Here is a 17,261-nt window from a genome sequence, read left to right on the forward strand (position 1 = left end):
TCTCTCTCTCTCTCTCTCTCTCTCTCATCATGGCCTCGGTGACACCCTTCCAATCTCAGCTCCTCCCTCTCCTTTTTTTTTCTCTTCTCCTCCTCCTCCTCCTCCTCCTCCTCCTCCTCCTCCTCCTCCTCCTCCTCCTAGTGATCAGTTCCCTCCCTTATCTTCTCACCCTCTCTCTTTTTCTGTCTCCCCCCCCCTCCTCCTCCTCCTCCTCCTCCTCCTCCTCCTCCTCCTCCTCCTCCTCCTCTTCCTCCTCCTCCGAGAATGGACTAACGAGGCTAATCATTGTCACGTCAGTCACTACCTCCCTTTCCTTCCTCCCTTCCTCTCTCCCTTTCCTCCCTCCCTTCATTTTTCCTCCCTCCTCCTCTTCCTCATGGCTTTTACTCCTTCCTCCCTCCCTCTCATTCTCTCTCCCTTATCTTTCCTGTTCCTTTTTCTTTCTTTTTCTTCCTTTTCCTTCCCGTCCTTTCAACTCGCTTCCCTTCCCTTTCCTCCCTTCCCCCTTCCTCTTCCTTTTTTTTTCTCTCCCTCCTAATCGACGGCCGTTATTCATCTATTTTTCCTTTTTGTGTGTGATTATTTTCCTTTTTTTTCACTCCTTTTTTGTATGTATGTATGTATGTATGTATGTATGAAATTGGATGTACGAAAGGAAGGGGAAGAAGAGAAAGAGGAGAATAAGGTGTAGAAGGAGAAAGAGGGGGAGGTAGAATTGGAAGAAGTGAAATGCAAAAAGGTAGAGAGAGAGAAAGAGAAGGAAGTGTGTAAAAAGTAGAAGAGAGAAAGAGGGAGAAGGAGGAAGGGAGAGAAGAAAGGAAAGAACAGGGAGGAGGAGGAGGTGTGAGAAATGTAGAAGAAAGGGAGAGGGGAAAAAGAAGAGAACGGGAGATAAGAAAGAGAAGAGAAAGGAGGAAAATGAAGAAGAGAAACAGGCAGAAGATACGAAGAGGGAGAAGGAGGAGAGAAAGAGAGGAGAAAATGAAGAAGAGAAAAAGTTAGGAAAAAAGAACAGAAGGAGGTTAAGGAAGAGTGGGAAAGGCAAAAGGCAGGAAGCAGGAGAAGGAGGAGGAAGGGAGAGAAGAAAGAGAAGAAGAGGGAGGAGGAGGAAGAGGGGAAGGGAGGGCTCGGTGGTCATTTGGCGGGCTGACAAAGGAGGTTAAAAATGACCAACACAGACCCGGGAGGTGTTTCTTTCCTGATTGGTGAACTCTCTCTCTCTCTCTCTCTCTCTCTCTCTCTCTCTCTCTCTCCCTCTCTCCCCTTCCTTCCTTCCTTCCTTCCTTTCTTTCTTTCTTTCTTCCTTCCTTCCTTTTTCTCTCTCTTTGCTTAATTAATTTTCATCCTCTCTTTCCCTTTACCCTTATTGCTAATTTTATTCTTCTTTCTTTCCCTCTTTTCCTTATTCTTTTTCCATTACCATTTCACTTTTTTCCCTTCTCTCTCTCTCCCTCTCTCTCTCTCTCTCCCTTCACCGGTTCATTCTTCCCATATAGTCCTCTTCGCATTATTCTTTTATTCGTTCTCTATATTAGCATTTCACTTCCTCATCTCTTGCTGTCTCTGTCCATCAATCCATCCATTTATCTTTTCTAGGACATCTGCGTGGGAATCTAGAAAAAGAGTGACCTGCCGCGACATATATTATCAATCGGATCCGCCATGACTTCCGTGTTTGTTACGTAATAAGGTCTTTGAGGCGTTTACCTTCCCGCCGTCTCGACCTCCGTTTCCTTGGCGACTCGCAGGAGAGACGAAAACGTGTACACCGACGATCCTTGAGTCTCGGCGATGAAGGCTTGAATGGAGGCTCTCAGATCGCTCTCACCGGAAATTGAACTCGAACTCTAAACCCGAGAGATAAGAAGCTAATAAGCCGCCAGTGAGTTGAGAGGGACAGGTGAAGGTGACACATCAACCCGGATGCGAGTGTGGGCTTCAAGAGGTCCTTTGCAATCACGAAAACAACCATCATAACAACAACAACAACATCCATTCCACTGCTTCCTTAGTGGCGATGTTTTGTTTCCTTCACTTCCTTTATCTGTGCTGGCGTGTATGATGTTCCCGTTAACTTGCACACACACAAACACTCACCCCCCCCCACCCCCCCCCCACACACTATAGGATAAAAACAACTCTTGGCACTCAATGCTTGGACTCTCCCCCTCTCTCTGGTCACCGTCTCTTGCTGGTAATGGAAAAACGAGCATTGAGGGAATCCTGGAGAAGGGAAATGAAGCAGGCGATAAAAAGGGCATCAGGGGAAACACGGAGAAAGGAAATAAGGGAGGCGAAAAAGATAGTGCCTGTGGAAACCTGGAAAAGAGAAATGAGGGAGGCGAAGAAGAGAGTACCTGGCGAGACACGGAGAATAGAAATGAGGGAGGCGAAGAAGAGAGTACCTGGCGAGACACGGAGAATAGAAAGGAGGGAGGCGAAGAAGAGAGTACCTGGCGAGACACGGAGAATAGAAATGAGGGAGGCGAAGAAGAGAGTACCTGGCGAGACACGGAGCATAGAAATGAGGGAGGCGAAGAAGATACCTGGGGAAACCTGGAGAAAGGAAATGAGGGATGCGAAGAAGAGGGTACCTGGGAGAATACCACAGAGAAGGGAAGATAAGGGAGGCGAAGAAGAGGGTACCTGGGAGAATACCACGGAGAAGGGAAACGAGGGAGGCGAAGAAGAGGGTACCTGGGAGTATACCACAGAGATGGGAAATGAGGGAGACGAAGAAGTGAGTACCTGGGAGTATACCACAGAGAAGGGAAATGAGGGAGGCGAAGAAGAGGGTATCTGGGAGTATACCACGGAGAAAGGAAATGAGGGAGGCGAAGAAGAGAGTACCTGGGAGAATACCATGGAGAAGGGAAACGAGGGAGGCGAAGAAGAGAGTACCTGGGAGAATACCACAGAGAAGGGAAATGAGGGAGGCGAAGAAGAGGGTACCTGGGAGAATACCACGGAGAAGGGAAATGAGGGAGGCGAAGAAGAGGGTACCTGGGAGTATACCACAGAGAAGGGAAATGAGGGAGGCGAAGAAGAGGGTACCTGGGAGTATACCACAGAGAAAGGAAGATGAGGGAGGCGAAGAAGAGAGTACCTGGGAGAATACCACAGAGAAGGGAAGATGAGGGAGGCGAAGAAGAGAGTACTAGGGAGAATACCACAGAGAAAGGAAGATGAGGGAGGCGAAGAAGAGGGTACCAGGGAGAATATCACAGAGAAGGGAAACGAGGGAGGCGAAGAAGAGAGTACTAGGGAGAATACCACAGAGAAAGGAAGATGAGGGAGGCGAAGAAGAGGGTACCAGAGAGAATATCACAGAGAAGGGAAACGAGGGAGGCGAAGAAGAGAGTACTAGGGAGAATACCACAGAGAAAGGAAGATGAGGGAGGCGAAGAAGAGGGTACCAGGGAGAATATCACAGAGAAGGGAAACGAGGGAGGCGAAGAAGAGAGTACTAGGGAGAATACCACAGAGAAAGGAAGATGATGGAGGCGAAGAAAAGGGTACCAGGGAGTATACCACAGAGAAAGGAAGATGAGGGAGACGAAGAAGAGAGTACCTGGGAGAATACCACAGAGAAAGGAAGATGAGGGAGGCGAAGAAGAGGGTACCTGGGAGTATACCACAGAGAAAGGAAGATGAGGTAACCACGTAACTCAGACTAAAGGAACCTCATCCACCACACAGACAAAGGCCACTCAGACGGACCTCACCTTTACGTTCACCTCACACAAAAGAAAGTCCCGATCCTGTAAAAGTACCGTGATAAGTTTTTTTACCCTTTCATCTCCCTTTTTTATTAATTGACCAGACCTAGACCTAGATGGGAGGAGGAGAAGGAAGAGGAGGAGGAGGAGGAGGAGGAGGAAGTAAAATGAGGATAATAGGGAGGTGGAGGAGGAGGAGGAGGAGGAGGAGGAGGAAGTAAAATGAGGATAATAGGGAGGTGGAGGAGGAGGAGGAGAGGGAGAAGGAGGCCTCGTTATGTAAGTTCGGCCTATGGAAAAAAAACAAAAGTAGTGAGATTTTTTTTCTTTTCTACACGTCTTTTTCTTTCATAATTGCCCAGCCTTAGACGTGGCGGCCTCGTTATGTAAGTGTTGTCTAAAGAAGAAAAATCAACGCAGTATAAAATCGAGGTAGACGGACATCAAAGCGGGGAAGATATTAACGTTTGGAGCAGCAGAGCGGAGGCGTTACACCGAAGCCTCTGGGTCTGTGTGGGCGGCCTTTCTTACGTAGGACGGTCTCTCATACCCTCTCCCCTTCCCCGGTAATCCCCCTCCTTTTTCAGTCCCCCCCACCCCCCCCCTGTTCCGCCTTCCTCCTCGTTCTGCCTCCCCACCTGTCATTTCACCTTTCTGTTCTGCCTCCCCAACTCCCAATCCCGTATTCAACCTCCTCCCCCCCCCCACACACCCACACCCACACCCACACACACTCCTTTTAACTTACCAGCCATGTTCAACCTCAAACCTTCCCCCTGTTAAGCCCCCCCCCCCCCTCCATTGTTCATCTTCCCCCCACCTGTTCTGCCGCCCCCGCACACAACGCTTATCTGCCTCTACGGGGGAGCTTTTACTACTATCATTATTACAGGTGTTACTACTACTACTACTATTACTACTACTACTACTACTACTACTACTACTACTACTACTATTACTACTACTACTACTACTACTACTACTACTACTACTTTCACCACCACCCTTTCACCGCCTAACGCCTACACTCCCCTCCCCCTACCTCCCTGTCCTCCCCCTGCCTTCCCTCTGCCCCCCCCACCCCCAGAGGCCACCCCTGGTATCGCTGGACGCTATCACCGCCTCGCCTCCTGTCGATAAATCAATATATCAGGATTTCGTGGAGGCCGTAGGGGAGAGGATTGAGAGAGAGAGAGAGAGAGAGAGAGAGAGAGAACAGACAGAAACACACACAAAACACACACACACACACACACACACACACACACAAAGCGTATCATCCCCCCAAAAAAGAAACTACACAAATGATAATAATAATGTCCTGGACGCCCTCTCTCCCTTGCGCCTTGCCTCCGTGCTCAGCTCCGCCGCCTCCTCCTCCTCCTCCATCCTTTGATCCTGCTGTGTGTGCGTATCCTTCCCCGGGGACGCGAGGCTGACTAGGATATCCGTATTGGCACACTGTTGACCCTCGCTAGGATTGCCCGGCCACTCATCCCAGTTCAGTCCAGTCCAGTCCAGCTCAGTTCAGTTCAGTTCAGTCCAGTTCAGTTCAGTTCAGTCCAGTTCAGTCCAGTTCAGTCCAGTCCTGTTGCCTTAGTCATCCTTTCCAGCCATTGCTAACACACTACACAACGAAGGCCTTTCTGAACGTTCTCCTCCTCTCTGTTTGATGTTAGTTTTTTTTTTTTTTTTTTTTTTTACAACAAAGGGGACAGCACAAGGGCACACACAAAAAAAGGAAACAATAATAATAAAAATAGCCCGCTACTCGCTGGTCCTAAAAAGAATCCAAAGAGAGGTCAATTTCGGGAGGAGAGGTGTCCAGATACTTCATTCTGCTCAGGTGAATGCTCTAAGAGTCTAACTTAATCTCCACCTGGTTCTCTTTCTCCCATGACTTCTACGGTTCATGGGTTGTCATTTTCTTGTTCTGGTTGTGCATCTGTTATTAATTTTAAGCATGATGTAGCCTGTCCAGTTTCTATTTCTCAGTTAAAACATTATGTCTCCATCTGTTGCTAATTCTACGCGTGACATGACCTACTCAAATCCATTTCTTATTCTTAATCGTCGGTAAAATATTCTCTACCTTCTTTTCTCTAATCCATAATGTTCGCTTTTAATTTATTCTACCTCATTTTCTTTAGTTCAAAATGTTCACTTTTATTTTATACCCAGCATTTTTTTCTCTCCGTTCATCTTTGTGGGTTTCTTAGTTTCCTCTCTAAGTCTTTTGTGAGGTGCCAAGATTCTGAGCCGTGTGTTAGGACCGGCGGGATACACTGATTTCACACCTTTTTTCCCCTGGCAGAGTGGCGGGGTGCTGTTTATGATTTTACGATGTTTACCCAAAGCGCTCCATCCTATTCCGACTCTCCTGATTTATAGGCGTACGACAAGGCTTTGCTACGAGTCTATCATATAATTTCTTTTTAAGGTTCTTTGTTGTGGACCTTTTGTGTTGCCTTTTTTGTTTGTTTCCTTCGTGACCACTTTTTATTTATTTTTTTTTTTTTTACAGGAAAGAAAGCAGCTCAAGGCAACAAAGAAAAAAAATGTAGAAAAAAACCCGCTAATCGCTGCTCCTATAAAAGATGAAAGTAAAGAGTTGCCAAAAGAGTCGTCAATCCTAATCCTCATCCTAATCTAACTGAATCCAACCTAACCAATTCTGACCTCAGCAAGGAAACATAGAAGCTGGGTGGGTTGCATAAGCGTTCAGTGTACCCAACCCACATTGAGATCGTGGCCTTTGTAGTTTGATTCGTTCCCGTTCCTAGTGGTCGTGGATCGTATTTGTGGCGTGTCTGGGATTCTGTCATTGCAATAAACTGAATAGGAAGGAAGTTTATGTAGAGATAGATACTTAAGATAACGTTTGAATGTTGTTATGAGAGAGAGAGAGAGAGAGAGAGAGAGAGAGAGAGAATATCTTGTGCCCTAAAATAGTGACAATCGACAGTGAATCAATGTTAAGTAATTTATGTGATGGTGAGGAGCCTGCTGCCTGCCTGACCCTGCCCATCACTCCTTTTACTCCCTCTTCTTTTACATTACATCTACCTCCTCCCCTTTCTTCCTTTTTCTGCCCCCCCCTCCATTACTCCTGTCACTCCCTTACCGTCTACCTCCGTCCCTCCCTTTTTTTCTGTCCCTCTCCATCACTCCATTTACTCCTCTTCCTTAACATCTACAATCTCCTCCCCTCCCTTCCTTTTTCTGCCCCCCCCTCCATTACTCCTGTCACTCCCTTACCGTCTACCTCGGTCCCTCCCTTTTTTTCCGTCCCTCCTCATCACTCCTTTTACTCCCCATCCTTTACATCTTCAACCTCCTCCCCTTCCTTTTGCTGACCATCTCCATTACTCCTTTTACTCCCCATCCTTTACATCTTCAACCTCCTCCCCTTCCTTTTGCTGACCATCTCCATTACTCCTTCACTCCCCTTCCCTTACCATAGACTTCACCCCTTCATTTTTCTGGCACTCCCTATCACTCCTTTTACTCCCCTTCCCATATATCTACAACCTCCTCCCCTCCCTTCCTTTTTCTTACCATCTCCATTACTCCTTTTACTCCCCTTCCCTCGCATCACTCTTCTCCCCCCTTTCCTTTTCAGCACAGTGCCTCCTCTGTCCCGTCGTACCGGCAGACACTATAGTTCCTTTCCTCCCAGAAGTGATGTATTAGATAATGATATATAATGATGATGTGTGCTTTGTGATTATCTGTCTAGACTATCTTTGCGTTGATCACCTTCTGTGGGAGTATTGTTTTGGAGGAGGACGAAGAGGAGGAGGAAAGGAAGACCTAGAGGAAGAAGAAAAGTAGGGAAAGTGAAGAAGATCGTGGGGGAGGAAGAGGAGGAGGAGGAGGAGGAGGAGGAGGAGGAGGAATATAGTAGAAGTGCGATGGTAATAGTAACATTGCTAGTAACAGTTGTGGTGGTGATGGAGGAGGAGGAGGAGGAAGAGAAAGAGGAAGAAGAAGAAAAGAAGGAAAACTGAAGAAGATCGTGGAAGAGGAAGAGGAGGAGGAGGAAGAGGAAGAGTAGCAGTGCGTTGGTAATAGTAACATCGCTAGTAACAGTTGTGGTGGTGATGGAGGAGGAGGAGGAGGAAGACGAAGAGAAAGAGGAAGAAGAAGAAAAGTAGGGAAAGTGAAGAAGATCGTGGAAGAGGAAGAGGAGGAGGAGGAAGAGGAATCGTAGCAGTGCGTTGGTAATAGTAACATCGCTAGTAACAGTTGTGGTGGTGATGGTGGTGGCGGCGGCGATGGTAGCTGTGGCGGTGGTGGCGGCGGCGGCGGTGCTGCTGGCGAGTCACCTTTAACCCAGCCACACACGGGACCTGCATCACGTCCGCTGCTCACCGCCGACTCCATTTTGCTGATCTCTGTCTCTGTCTCTGTCTCTGTCTGTGTCACCCTCCGTCTATCCGTCTACCTGTTTGTTTCTGTCTTCTTTGTGTCTTTTGTTTCTGTATTCTTTTTGTGTCTTCTGGTAATGTATTCTTTATGTGTCTTCTGGTAATGTATTCTTTATGTGTCTTCTGTATCTGTATTCTGTATGTGTCTTTTGTTTCTGTATTCTTTATGTGTCTTCTGTATCTGTATTCTGTATGTGTCTTTTGTTTCTGTATTCCTTATGTGTCTTCTGGTAATGTCTTCTATATGTGTCTTCCTTTACCTGTGGGTCAAAGTAATTATCTACCTGTCTGTGTCTCTGTTCCTGTCTGTGTCTTCCTCTGTCGGCGCGTCTGTGTTCGTGTGTGTAATTTTTTTTGTCTGTCTTCCTTTGTCTTCGCATCTTTGTGTCTGTGTACGTCTAGTCATTTTCCTTTGTCTTCCTGTGTTAGTTTATGCGTATATGTGTTTCTCTTTCGCTCCATCAATGTATCTGCCTGTTTTCTCTCTCTCTCTCTCTCTCTCTCTCTCTCTCTCTCTCTCTCTCTCCCAAAATATATAAAAAATCACTATCATATTAAAAATCGTATTCCAAACAACACGTATCGCCCTCTGTATTGACCAAAATTCGAGTTTGAAGATGGCCGCCAACATTCAGTCATTCGGTTTTATCAGATTTCATCAGAGAGAGTCCGCCCCTCCGTCCCCCATCCCCCTCAGGAAGCGCCGGGGCATTAGTGGAAGCCCTCGTGTTCCTGGTATGGTCCGCCCTCGCAGCACAGACGGGACTTTCAAGAATGGCTGCCCGAAGTCACTCACTCTGTCATTATTTTATCCCTAATTCGCCACCTCAGTTGGTCTTTGATTGAATATTTTTCCACATCATTAATTTAGCTTTATGTGTTTACCTAAGAACGCTCTCATGTGAATTTTGTGCCACTATGTCAATCAGTTTCTGTAGACCTTCGCAACAGATAAATAGACACCCGATATTGACCTCTCTTTTGGCTTTTTATACTGATTTTGTTGTTGTTGTTGTTGTTGGAGCAGCATCTAGCGGACCTTTTTTGTGTTCCTTTTTGTTTCTTGCCCTTGAGCTGACTCCCACGTTGAAAAAAAAAAAAAAAAAGGACAGATACAGACGAACAGACATATGTGAATTTGGTGCCAATCTGCCAATCTGTTTTTTTTAGATATCCTCGTAACAGACGCAGGCAAACACAGACGCGCAGACGGACAGACAGACATACATACATACAGACATACATACATATATACATACATACATATATACGTACATACATACATAGAGACAGACAGACAGACAGACGGACAGACACAGGCAGACACAGACAGACAAACAGGCACACAAAAAGAAGGCCAGCGATGAAAACATGACCCCCCCCCCCTTACTCGAGGCAGTGTGCAAACAATAAACTACGATTTTTTTTTCTTAAGGTTACAAATCATCTACCTCCCTTTTAAGAATACAAAGTTAAAGACTCTCTCTCTCTCTCTCTCTCTCTCTCTCTCTCTCTCTCTCTCTCTCTCTCTCTCTCTCTCTCTTTTTTTTACCTCCCCAAGCTTCCCTAGATGAGGAATTTCGACTGATGGGGAAGAAAAGGAGAGAGGGAGGGGGGAAGGAGGAGGAGGAGGAGGAGGAGGGGGAGAGGGAGGGAGGGAGGGATGATAGGTGATGGGTGAGGGAGGAAAGGAAGGGATGAGGAAAGGGACATACACACACACACACACACACACACACACACACACACACACACACACACACACACACAGAGACGGGCCCGCTGCATGTTGACTCTCCTTCAGGCTAGGGTCTTTATTGCGTTGGGGGGGGGGGGGGTGAGGAGAGGGGGAGACGGGTGGGGGAGGGGGAAGGTAGTAGTAGTAGTAGTAGTAGTAGAAGGGTGAGGTGGAGGGATGTCTCTTATCAGTCTCTCTCCCTGTCTGTCTGTGTCTGTCTGTCTGTCTGTCTGTCTGTCGCGTACTGTCTGTGATTCTTTACTTCTTTCCTCGTGTTCGTCTGTGTTCGTCTGTGTTTGTGTGTGTGTGTGTGTGTGTGTGTGTGTGTGTGTGTGTGTGTGTGTGTGTGTGTGTGTGTGTGTGTGTGTGTGTGTGTGTGTGTGTGCTCTCTCTCTCTCTCTCTCTCTCTCTCTCTCTCTCTCTCTCTCTCTCACACACATAAATTTCATTACGTCCTCTAAACTTTCTTCTTTTTTGTTCTTCAGCATCGTCATTTTTCAGTCCATTTTTATATTCCTGACCTTCCCTCCTGTGCGTCTTTCCCTCCCTCCTTCTCCCTGACCTTCCTTCCCTCCCACCTTCCCCCTGACCTTCCCTCCCTCCTTCCCTCCTTCTGACCTTCCCTCCCTCCCTCCTTCCCCCTGACCTTCCCTCCCTCCCTCCATCCTCCTGATCTTCCCTCCCTCCCTCCCTCCCTCCTACTGACCTTCCCTCCCTCTTTCCCTCCTTCCTTACTTAGTCTGGCGATCACTAACCTTCCTCTCTTGTAACTCTTTATTCACCTCATTAATTGATTTTTTTTTGTTTCATTTTTTTAGTTTCATTTGTTTTCCTTCGCATTCTTTCATTTTTATTAGTATTTTTGCAGTTTTCTTTTTTAATTCTTTTCATTTGTCCAGTTCGAGTTTTTTTTTCAGTCAATTTTTTTATTTTCATTTTATTCAGTTTCATTTTTTACATTTCCATTTATTAAGTTTCATTTTTTTTTTGTAGTACAGTTCGACATATTTTTTTAGTTCAGTTTGTCTTCTCCTACGACACTTTTCAGCTCCTTTTATTCAGTGTATTTTCTTTCAGTATTGTTTTCAGATTCAATTTTTCATTTTCCTATTCCCAGCTTCGTATTTCCCATTTTCGCCTCCCTCCCTCACCCAGACACCGGCTTGCCTTCCTCTTCTTTGACATTCTTCAGTTCACACACTAAATCTATCTTCTTTTAGTTTCGTCTTTATCAGCGTCTTTTCTTTATTTTTTTGGATTTCAATCAGTCTTATTTTTTCAGTTTAATTTCTTTCATTTTTCTCAGTTTCAGTTTTACAATTTTATTTTTTTCAGTTTCGTTTTTTTTTTTAGTAATTCATCATTTTTTCAATCTTTTATTCATTCCAGCCTCATTTTTTTCCTAGTTTCACCTTCCTTCCTTTCCCAGACGTCGACTCACCTTCCTCTCCTACAAATAATCCTGAAGGAGGCGGAGGCATCGAAGAAGGAGAACTGCTGAGTCATTGCATTAGTTATTGATCTCCTTGGCGGGTAATTTATTGGGTTAAAACTGCTCCGTTGCGGATAACTTCATTACCGAAGCTTTGTTAACTCGCCCGCTCGTTACCCGGGAGACCTGCGCGTGTGTGGGTGTGCGTGGGTGGGGGAAGGGGGGAGAGGGTGTGGGGGGGAGGGGGTATGTATTTGTTGGGGGAGAGGGTATGTGTGGGGGGGAAGGGGGGAAGTGTGTGTGGGTGGGCTGTATGCTTGTGTGGGTGTGGGTGTGGGGGGGAGAGAGAGAGAGAGAGAGAGAGAGAGAGAGAGAGAGAGAGAGAGAGAGAGAGAGAGAGAGAGAGATTAGTGTTTCGTAAAGGATTTTTGGGGAGAGTAAAGAAAGAAAAAATCGCAAAACTGTAGCTAGAGGCTGTTGACAGAAAAGAAATTAGAGATATTCGAAACTGAGGAGGAGGAGGAGGAGGAGAAGGAGGAGGAGGAGGAGGAGGAACAAAAAGGAAAAACAACGACGAAAAAATACAGCTTATGACACAAATCCACGCGAAGTACACCATTCATCAAGAGAGAGAGAGAGAGAGAGAGAGAGAGAGAGAGAGAGAGAGAGAGAGAGAGAGAGAGAGAGCAGGGGGCCCGGGGACGTATCGGAGGCAATAAATCAGGGAGCTGAGAGGAAGTCAACAACATTTAGCCTCTCGAACATAAACAAACGCCCCATCACCCCACGCTTTGCCCTTATTTCCCTTCCCCTCCCCTCCCCTTACCTCCCCCTCACCTCCCCCTCACCTCCCCGTCACCTACCCCTCACCTTCCCCTCGCCTTCCCTTCCCTCACCCCAACCTGTTCCGGAAATTAGAATTCAAACTCAGATTCTAACCATGAAGCTCCTTATGTGTGTAGGGTAAAGAGTAGGAAAGAAGAGGGAAAAGGGGATTAAGGGGAAGGGAGAGGGGAGAAGAGGGTTTAAGGGTTAGGGAGGGGGGTTCAAGAGGAAGGGGTCGACGGGGAAGGGTTAGGGGAGAGGTTTTGCAATATCTGAGTAATGATGGTGATGGTCTACCCGGAGGCGCCTTAATGTAAGAGTCTGTTAGTGCTGATGTGTACCTACGGGGGAGCGTGTACCCCTGGGGAGAGAGAGAGAGAGAGAGAGAGAGAGAGAGAGAGAGAGAGAGAGAGAGAGAGAGAATGATAGAGAAGCGATTGAAACGGGGGAATAAGGAATAGTATGAACATTAGAGGGAGAGAGGAATAGATCGAGAGATAGATATTGTAATAATGGAAAAAGCGAGTAATAGGAGGAAAGAAGAAGAGAGATAGATAGAGAGATAGATAGATAGACAAATAGCAATGGAGACAGTTAAAGGGCATAAAAAAAGAAAACAATAATGAAAAACAGCAAAAAAAAAAAAAAAAGCCCGCTATTTTTCTTTTACAAATAGATAGATAGATAGCTATAGAGGGAGGAAGGGAGAGAGAGAGAGAGAGAGAGAGAGAGAGAGTTGGAAAAAAAAAAATATAAGAGGGGAGAGATGAAGGTAAAGAGTTCCATGATGAGTAGCCGAGAACTCATAAGAGAGGATTACACGGGGAGCGGGGAGTAATTTATGCAAACAAGAAGGGGATCGGAAACCTTTGCTGCCCAACCCTTTACCGCGACGCTGCCCATATCACCCATACACCCATTCACCTCTTCACCCATACCTGCCACCCACTTCCCCCCACCTTCCCCATTCACCCCTTCACCCATACCTGCCACCCACTTCCCCTCATCTTCCCCATTCACCCCTTCACCCATACCTGCCACCCACTTCCCCTCATCTTCCCCATTCACCCCTTCACCCATACCTTCCACCCACTTCCCCCCACCTTCCCCATTCACCCCTTCACCCACTTCCCCTCCCCTTCCCCATTCACCCCTTCACCCATACCTGCCATCCACTTCCCCTCACCCATTCACCCCTTCACCCATACCCGTCACCCACTTCCCCTCACCCTATATCTATCTCTACTGTTCACGTTCTTTCTATTCCCTTCTTTTATTCGCATTTCTACTATTATTATCTTTCTACTTCTACTACTATTTCGCATTGATATTCAGAGACCGGTTCGTAAAATGTATATCTCTCTATCCCCCAAAATTGTTCTGCCCTAAGATATGAACGATAGGGTAGCAAATGAACGAAAACTAAGGAAAACTGTCGCTTCTTATTGTAAAAAGGGCGCTTATTTGGGACTGCCTTCGTATTTATTTATAGTTTTGGTTGATAGTTATTTTCCTTGCTTAGTGAACACCTACTTGGGAGATTGATTGATGGATTGATTGATTGATTGACACACAGGTGGAGTAATGGCTTACTTACCTGTTTCTCGTTGTAGGGTGGTAGTGGTGGTGGTGGTGGTGATGGTGGTGGTGGTGATGATGTTTTCGTAGTTGTTTTGTCTTTGTTGATATTGGGACCCCGGTCGTGATGTTTTCCCTGTTTGTTTTCGCTCCTGGCTTTACTCTCTCTCTCTCTCTCTCTCTCTCTCTCTCTCTCTCTCTCTCTCTCTCTCTCACACACACACACACACACACTCACACACACACATGTATATTTTACGAATTGTTTTCTGAATCTCAATATGTATAATACGCAATAGTAGTATTTATAATGATAATATTCATAATAATGATGATAATAATAATAATGATAATAATAATAGGCAGTAGTAGTAGTAGTAGTAGTAGTAGTAGTAGTAGTAGTAGTAGTATATGTAATAATAGCTGTAGTAGTAGATGTTGTTCTTGTTACACTCCTCGAACTCTCCCCTGCCGCCCTCTACAGAGCCTACACTTAGCCTTCTATTGTCCCATTGTGCATAAGCCTACCACTCGCCTTCCCTCTATGCTCCTACTGCACTTAGGACTCCCACTCTCCTCCCCCTCTATTCTGTCAGCATCACTGTGCATAGTTCTTCCACTCCCCTCCCGTCTGTCCTCCTTGAAGCACATTTGAAGTCAATTGTCTAGTCTAGCACCCACACTGCTTCCACTCTTAATTTCTGCTTTGTGTTGTGTTTTCTTTATCTTCCTTAATCACTTTCCTCCTCGCTGTAACCTTCACTATTGCCTCACTTTTGGAATGATATTTTTCTTTTTACTTGTCGTCTTTTAATTTTAATTACTAACATTTTTTTTTTCATTTCTTGTTCCTCTCCTTTCATATTCTTAGTCTTTATATTCTAAGTCGTTTATTCGTATGAGTTGTAGTTGGGAAATTTGCTCTGGTTTCACACTAACATTCTCATCAATGGCTTTCTGGTGTGCTTGTTTTCTGGTGCTGTCTTATTCCCTCATCATTGTTTGCTGGTGCTGTCTTATTTCTTTATCATTCAATCGCCTTACTGATTTGTGTTCGCGTCTCCTCTTGACCTTTGCCCATATTGTTGCGTCCCGTTCCCTTATAAGATTTCGTTATATTGGTATTTATCCGCCTTTCCTTGCTTCTCATTTCCTCATTCTCGCTGTGTTGATCTTTATCCGTGTTTCGTCGCTTCTCATTCGTCTATGTGTCGTTGTACTGGTCCCTATCATCTTTCCATCACCCTCTGCCCTCCTGTCTGTTACCTCCCGTTGCTGTCGCTTCTCATTCGTCTATGTGTCTGGTCTCTATCATCTTTCCATCACCCTCTGCCCGCCTGTTTGTTGCCTTCCGTTGCTGTTGAGGCTGGATGGTAACGGCCCGTCTCTCCCCCTCAGGGCACGGACACTGGGGTGAGTACACTGGCCACGGAGGCGCCGAAGGAGAATGCCACTCCAGGTCTCTCTTCCCCGGTTGGTGGCGCTTCCCTGGATCTTGGGCTACTTTACTTCCTTCCCAAAACCTGTCCACTTTCCTTTCCTTATCCTATGAATGGTGACGGCTTTTCCACTTTGATGCAGTTGTAGACGGAAAAATATTAATATCTCATTCAAAAGTTGTCAGTCAGAGGCGGTGGCTGAACGGATAGCGAGACGGCCCCGCGTTCAGGAGAACGCGAGCTCAATCCCCGACCGGTGCAACCAAGATGGGATTTTTCAGCCGCCGCCGAGTGGCTTAAAACTACCCACACGCTGTCCAGAAGACCACCTATCAACCCGGACTCTAGATTCTATGATTAAAGATGAGCTCCGGGAGGGCAGCATGAGCCAATGCAAGATGGCGCCACTATAAACACTCGCCTGCGCCAGAACGGGCTGGGCCGACCATCAGGTCCCACCGGGAAGAAGCCTTGGACCGACCATCAGGATCCACCGGGAAGAAGCCTACCGGCGCAATAGGTCAAGACGTAAAAAAAAAAAAAAAAAAAAAAAAAAAAAAAAACATGAGTGTGTTAAAGGTAAAGGAAATGTGTGATGGAAAGCGACACAGGTGAGTTATGCCAAGTGTAGACGCCTGGGCTGAGCATACGTAACGATGAAACGAGGGGGGGGAGGGAGTAAGGGGGTGCGTGACTGAGTGAGGACAGGAAAGGAAGTGAGGGGGAAGAGGAAGAGGTACTGGGAAGGAAAAAGATAGCTAGATAGATAGTACATGTTGTGAAGTCCGCAGCTTATGGTGACCTCAACCGTGTTAGTATGTTAAGTTCCCACCTGAAAATAGCCTAAAACATCACTATAGCCTATTGCCAGCACCCGAAACTATTGCATCATTACCTTTATTAATGAATTTCTAAAGATCCAGCGGCATTTTGATCACTACAATGCTGTGAGTGGAAACCTTGAGGCCTCTGTGTGTGTGTGTGTGTGTGTGTGTGTGTGTGTGTGTGTGTGTGTGTGTGTGTGTGTGTGTGTGTGTGTGTGTGTGTGTGTGTGAGAGAGAGAGAGAGAGAGAGAGAGAGAGAGAGAGAGAGAGAGAGAGAGAGAGAGAGAGAGAGAGAGGAGGGGGCAAGTGTGAGACGCCCCTGCCCGTGACCTTGTGTAGAGGGGAGGGAGAGAGGGAGGGAGGGAGGGGGGCGGGGGACTACCTTTTATCCGATTAGAGGTCGTCTCGGGGGAGTTATCCGCGGCAAGACGTCTCTGCGGCAGCCTCGGAGGAAGTCTCGACACATGCAACTCTTCCCCTTCACCCACGTCAGACGCACTTGCACCATATATGGATTGACCTATTTCTCTCGTGTCTCTCTCCCCTCATATCTATCTAACTCCATTTCTCTATCGATCCTTCTATTTATATATCACTTAAGCCCTTCCTATGGTTTTTATCTCACCTATCAAAGCTAATGCAATATATAGAATGACCTAACTCTCTCTCTCTCTCTCTCTCTCTCTCTCTCTCTCTCTCTCTCTTTATATCTATCTAACTCCATCTCTCTATCGATCTTTCTAATTATACATCACTCAAGTCCTTCGTGTAGCTTTTATCTTACCCACTAAAACCAATCAAACATTCCACCCTAAACACCAACGACTCCGCAACGCTTAGAAGTCCCAGAGCGAGGAGCGATCGGTTCGTTGTGGTCAATATTCTCCGCCCACACAGTCAATGATGGTTCAGATGGCCGCTCAACAATAGCCGTTTGTAGTGGAGGCGACGAGAGGGACCCAGACCTGCTCGATCGTCTTCCAGGGAGAGGCCGCGACAAAGGAAGCGAGGGCGGCAGGGTCAATATAGCGAGGCGTGTGTGAGCCGGGCGTCGAGGAGAGGGCAAGCTTCACTGGACTTGTAGGGCACGCTAGAAAAAGGGGAGGAGGAGAGCAAACAGAGAGAAAAGGCAGGAGAACCGGAGACAAAAGGAGAGATTAAGAGCGGGAGGAGGAAGAGTCAGAGAGAAGGGCAGGAGGAGAAAGAGGCAGAGAAAGGGCAGGAGGAGAAAGAGGCAGAGAGAAAGGGCAGGAGGAGAAAGAGGCAGAGAGAAAGG

At 46.6% G+C, this 17,261-nt stretch overlaps 1 protein-coding gene across 1 annotated transcript in view; it reads left to right on the plus strand.

Moving 5' to 3' along the window:
• Nucleotides 1–17,261, plus strand: part of LOC127000829 (protein Skeletor, isoforms B/C-like) — a 159,059-nt gene that overhangs the window by 53,039 nt on the left and 88,759 nt on the right. Inside the window, exon 2 of the mRNA XM_050864894.1 lies at nt 15,121–15,135. Coding sequence (XP_050720851.1) covers nt 15,121–15,135 — 15 coding nt within the window. The remainder of the gene's footprint in view (nt 1–15,120; nt 15,136–17,261) is intronic.

The sequence above is a fragment of the Eriocheir sinensis genome, chromosome 2 (assembly GCF_024679095.1).
Source record: "Eriocheir sinensis breed Jianghai 21 chromosome 2, ASM2467909v1, whole genome shotgun sequence".
NCBI classification, from domain to species: Eukaryota; Metazoa; Arthropoda; class Malacostraca; order Decapoda; family Varunidae; genus Eriocheir; species Eriocheir sinensis.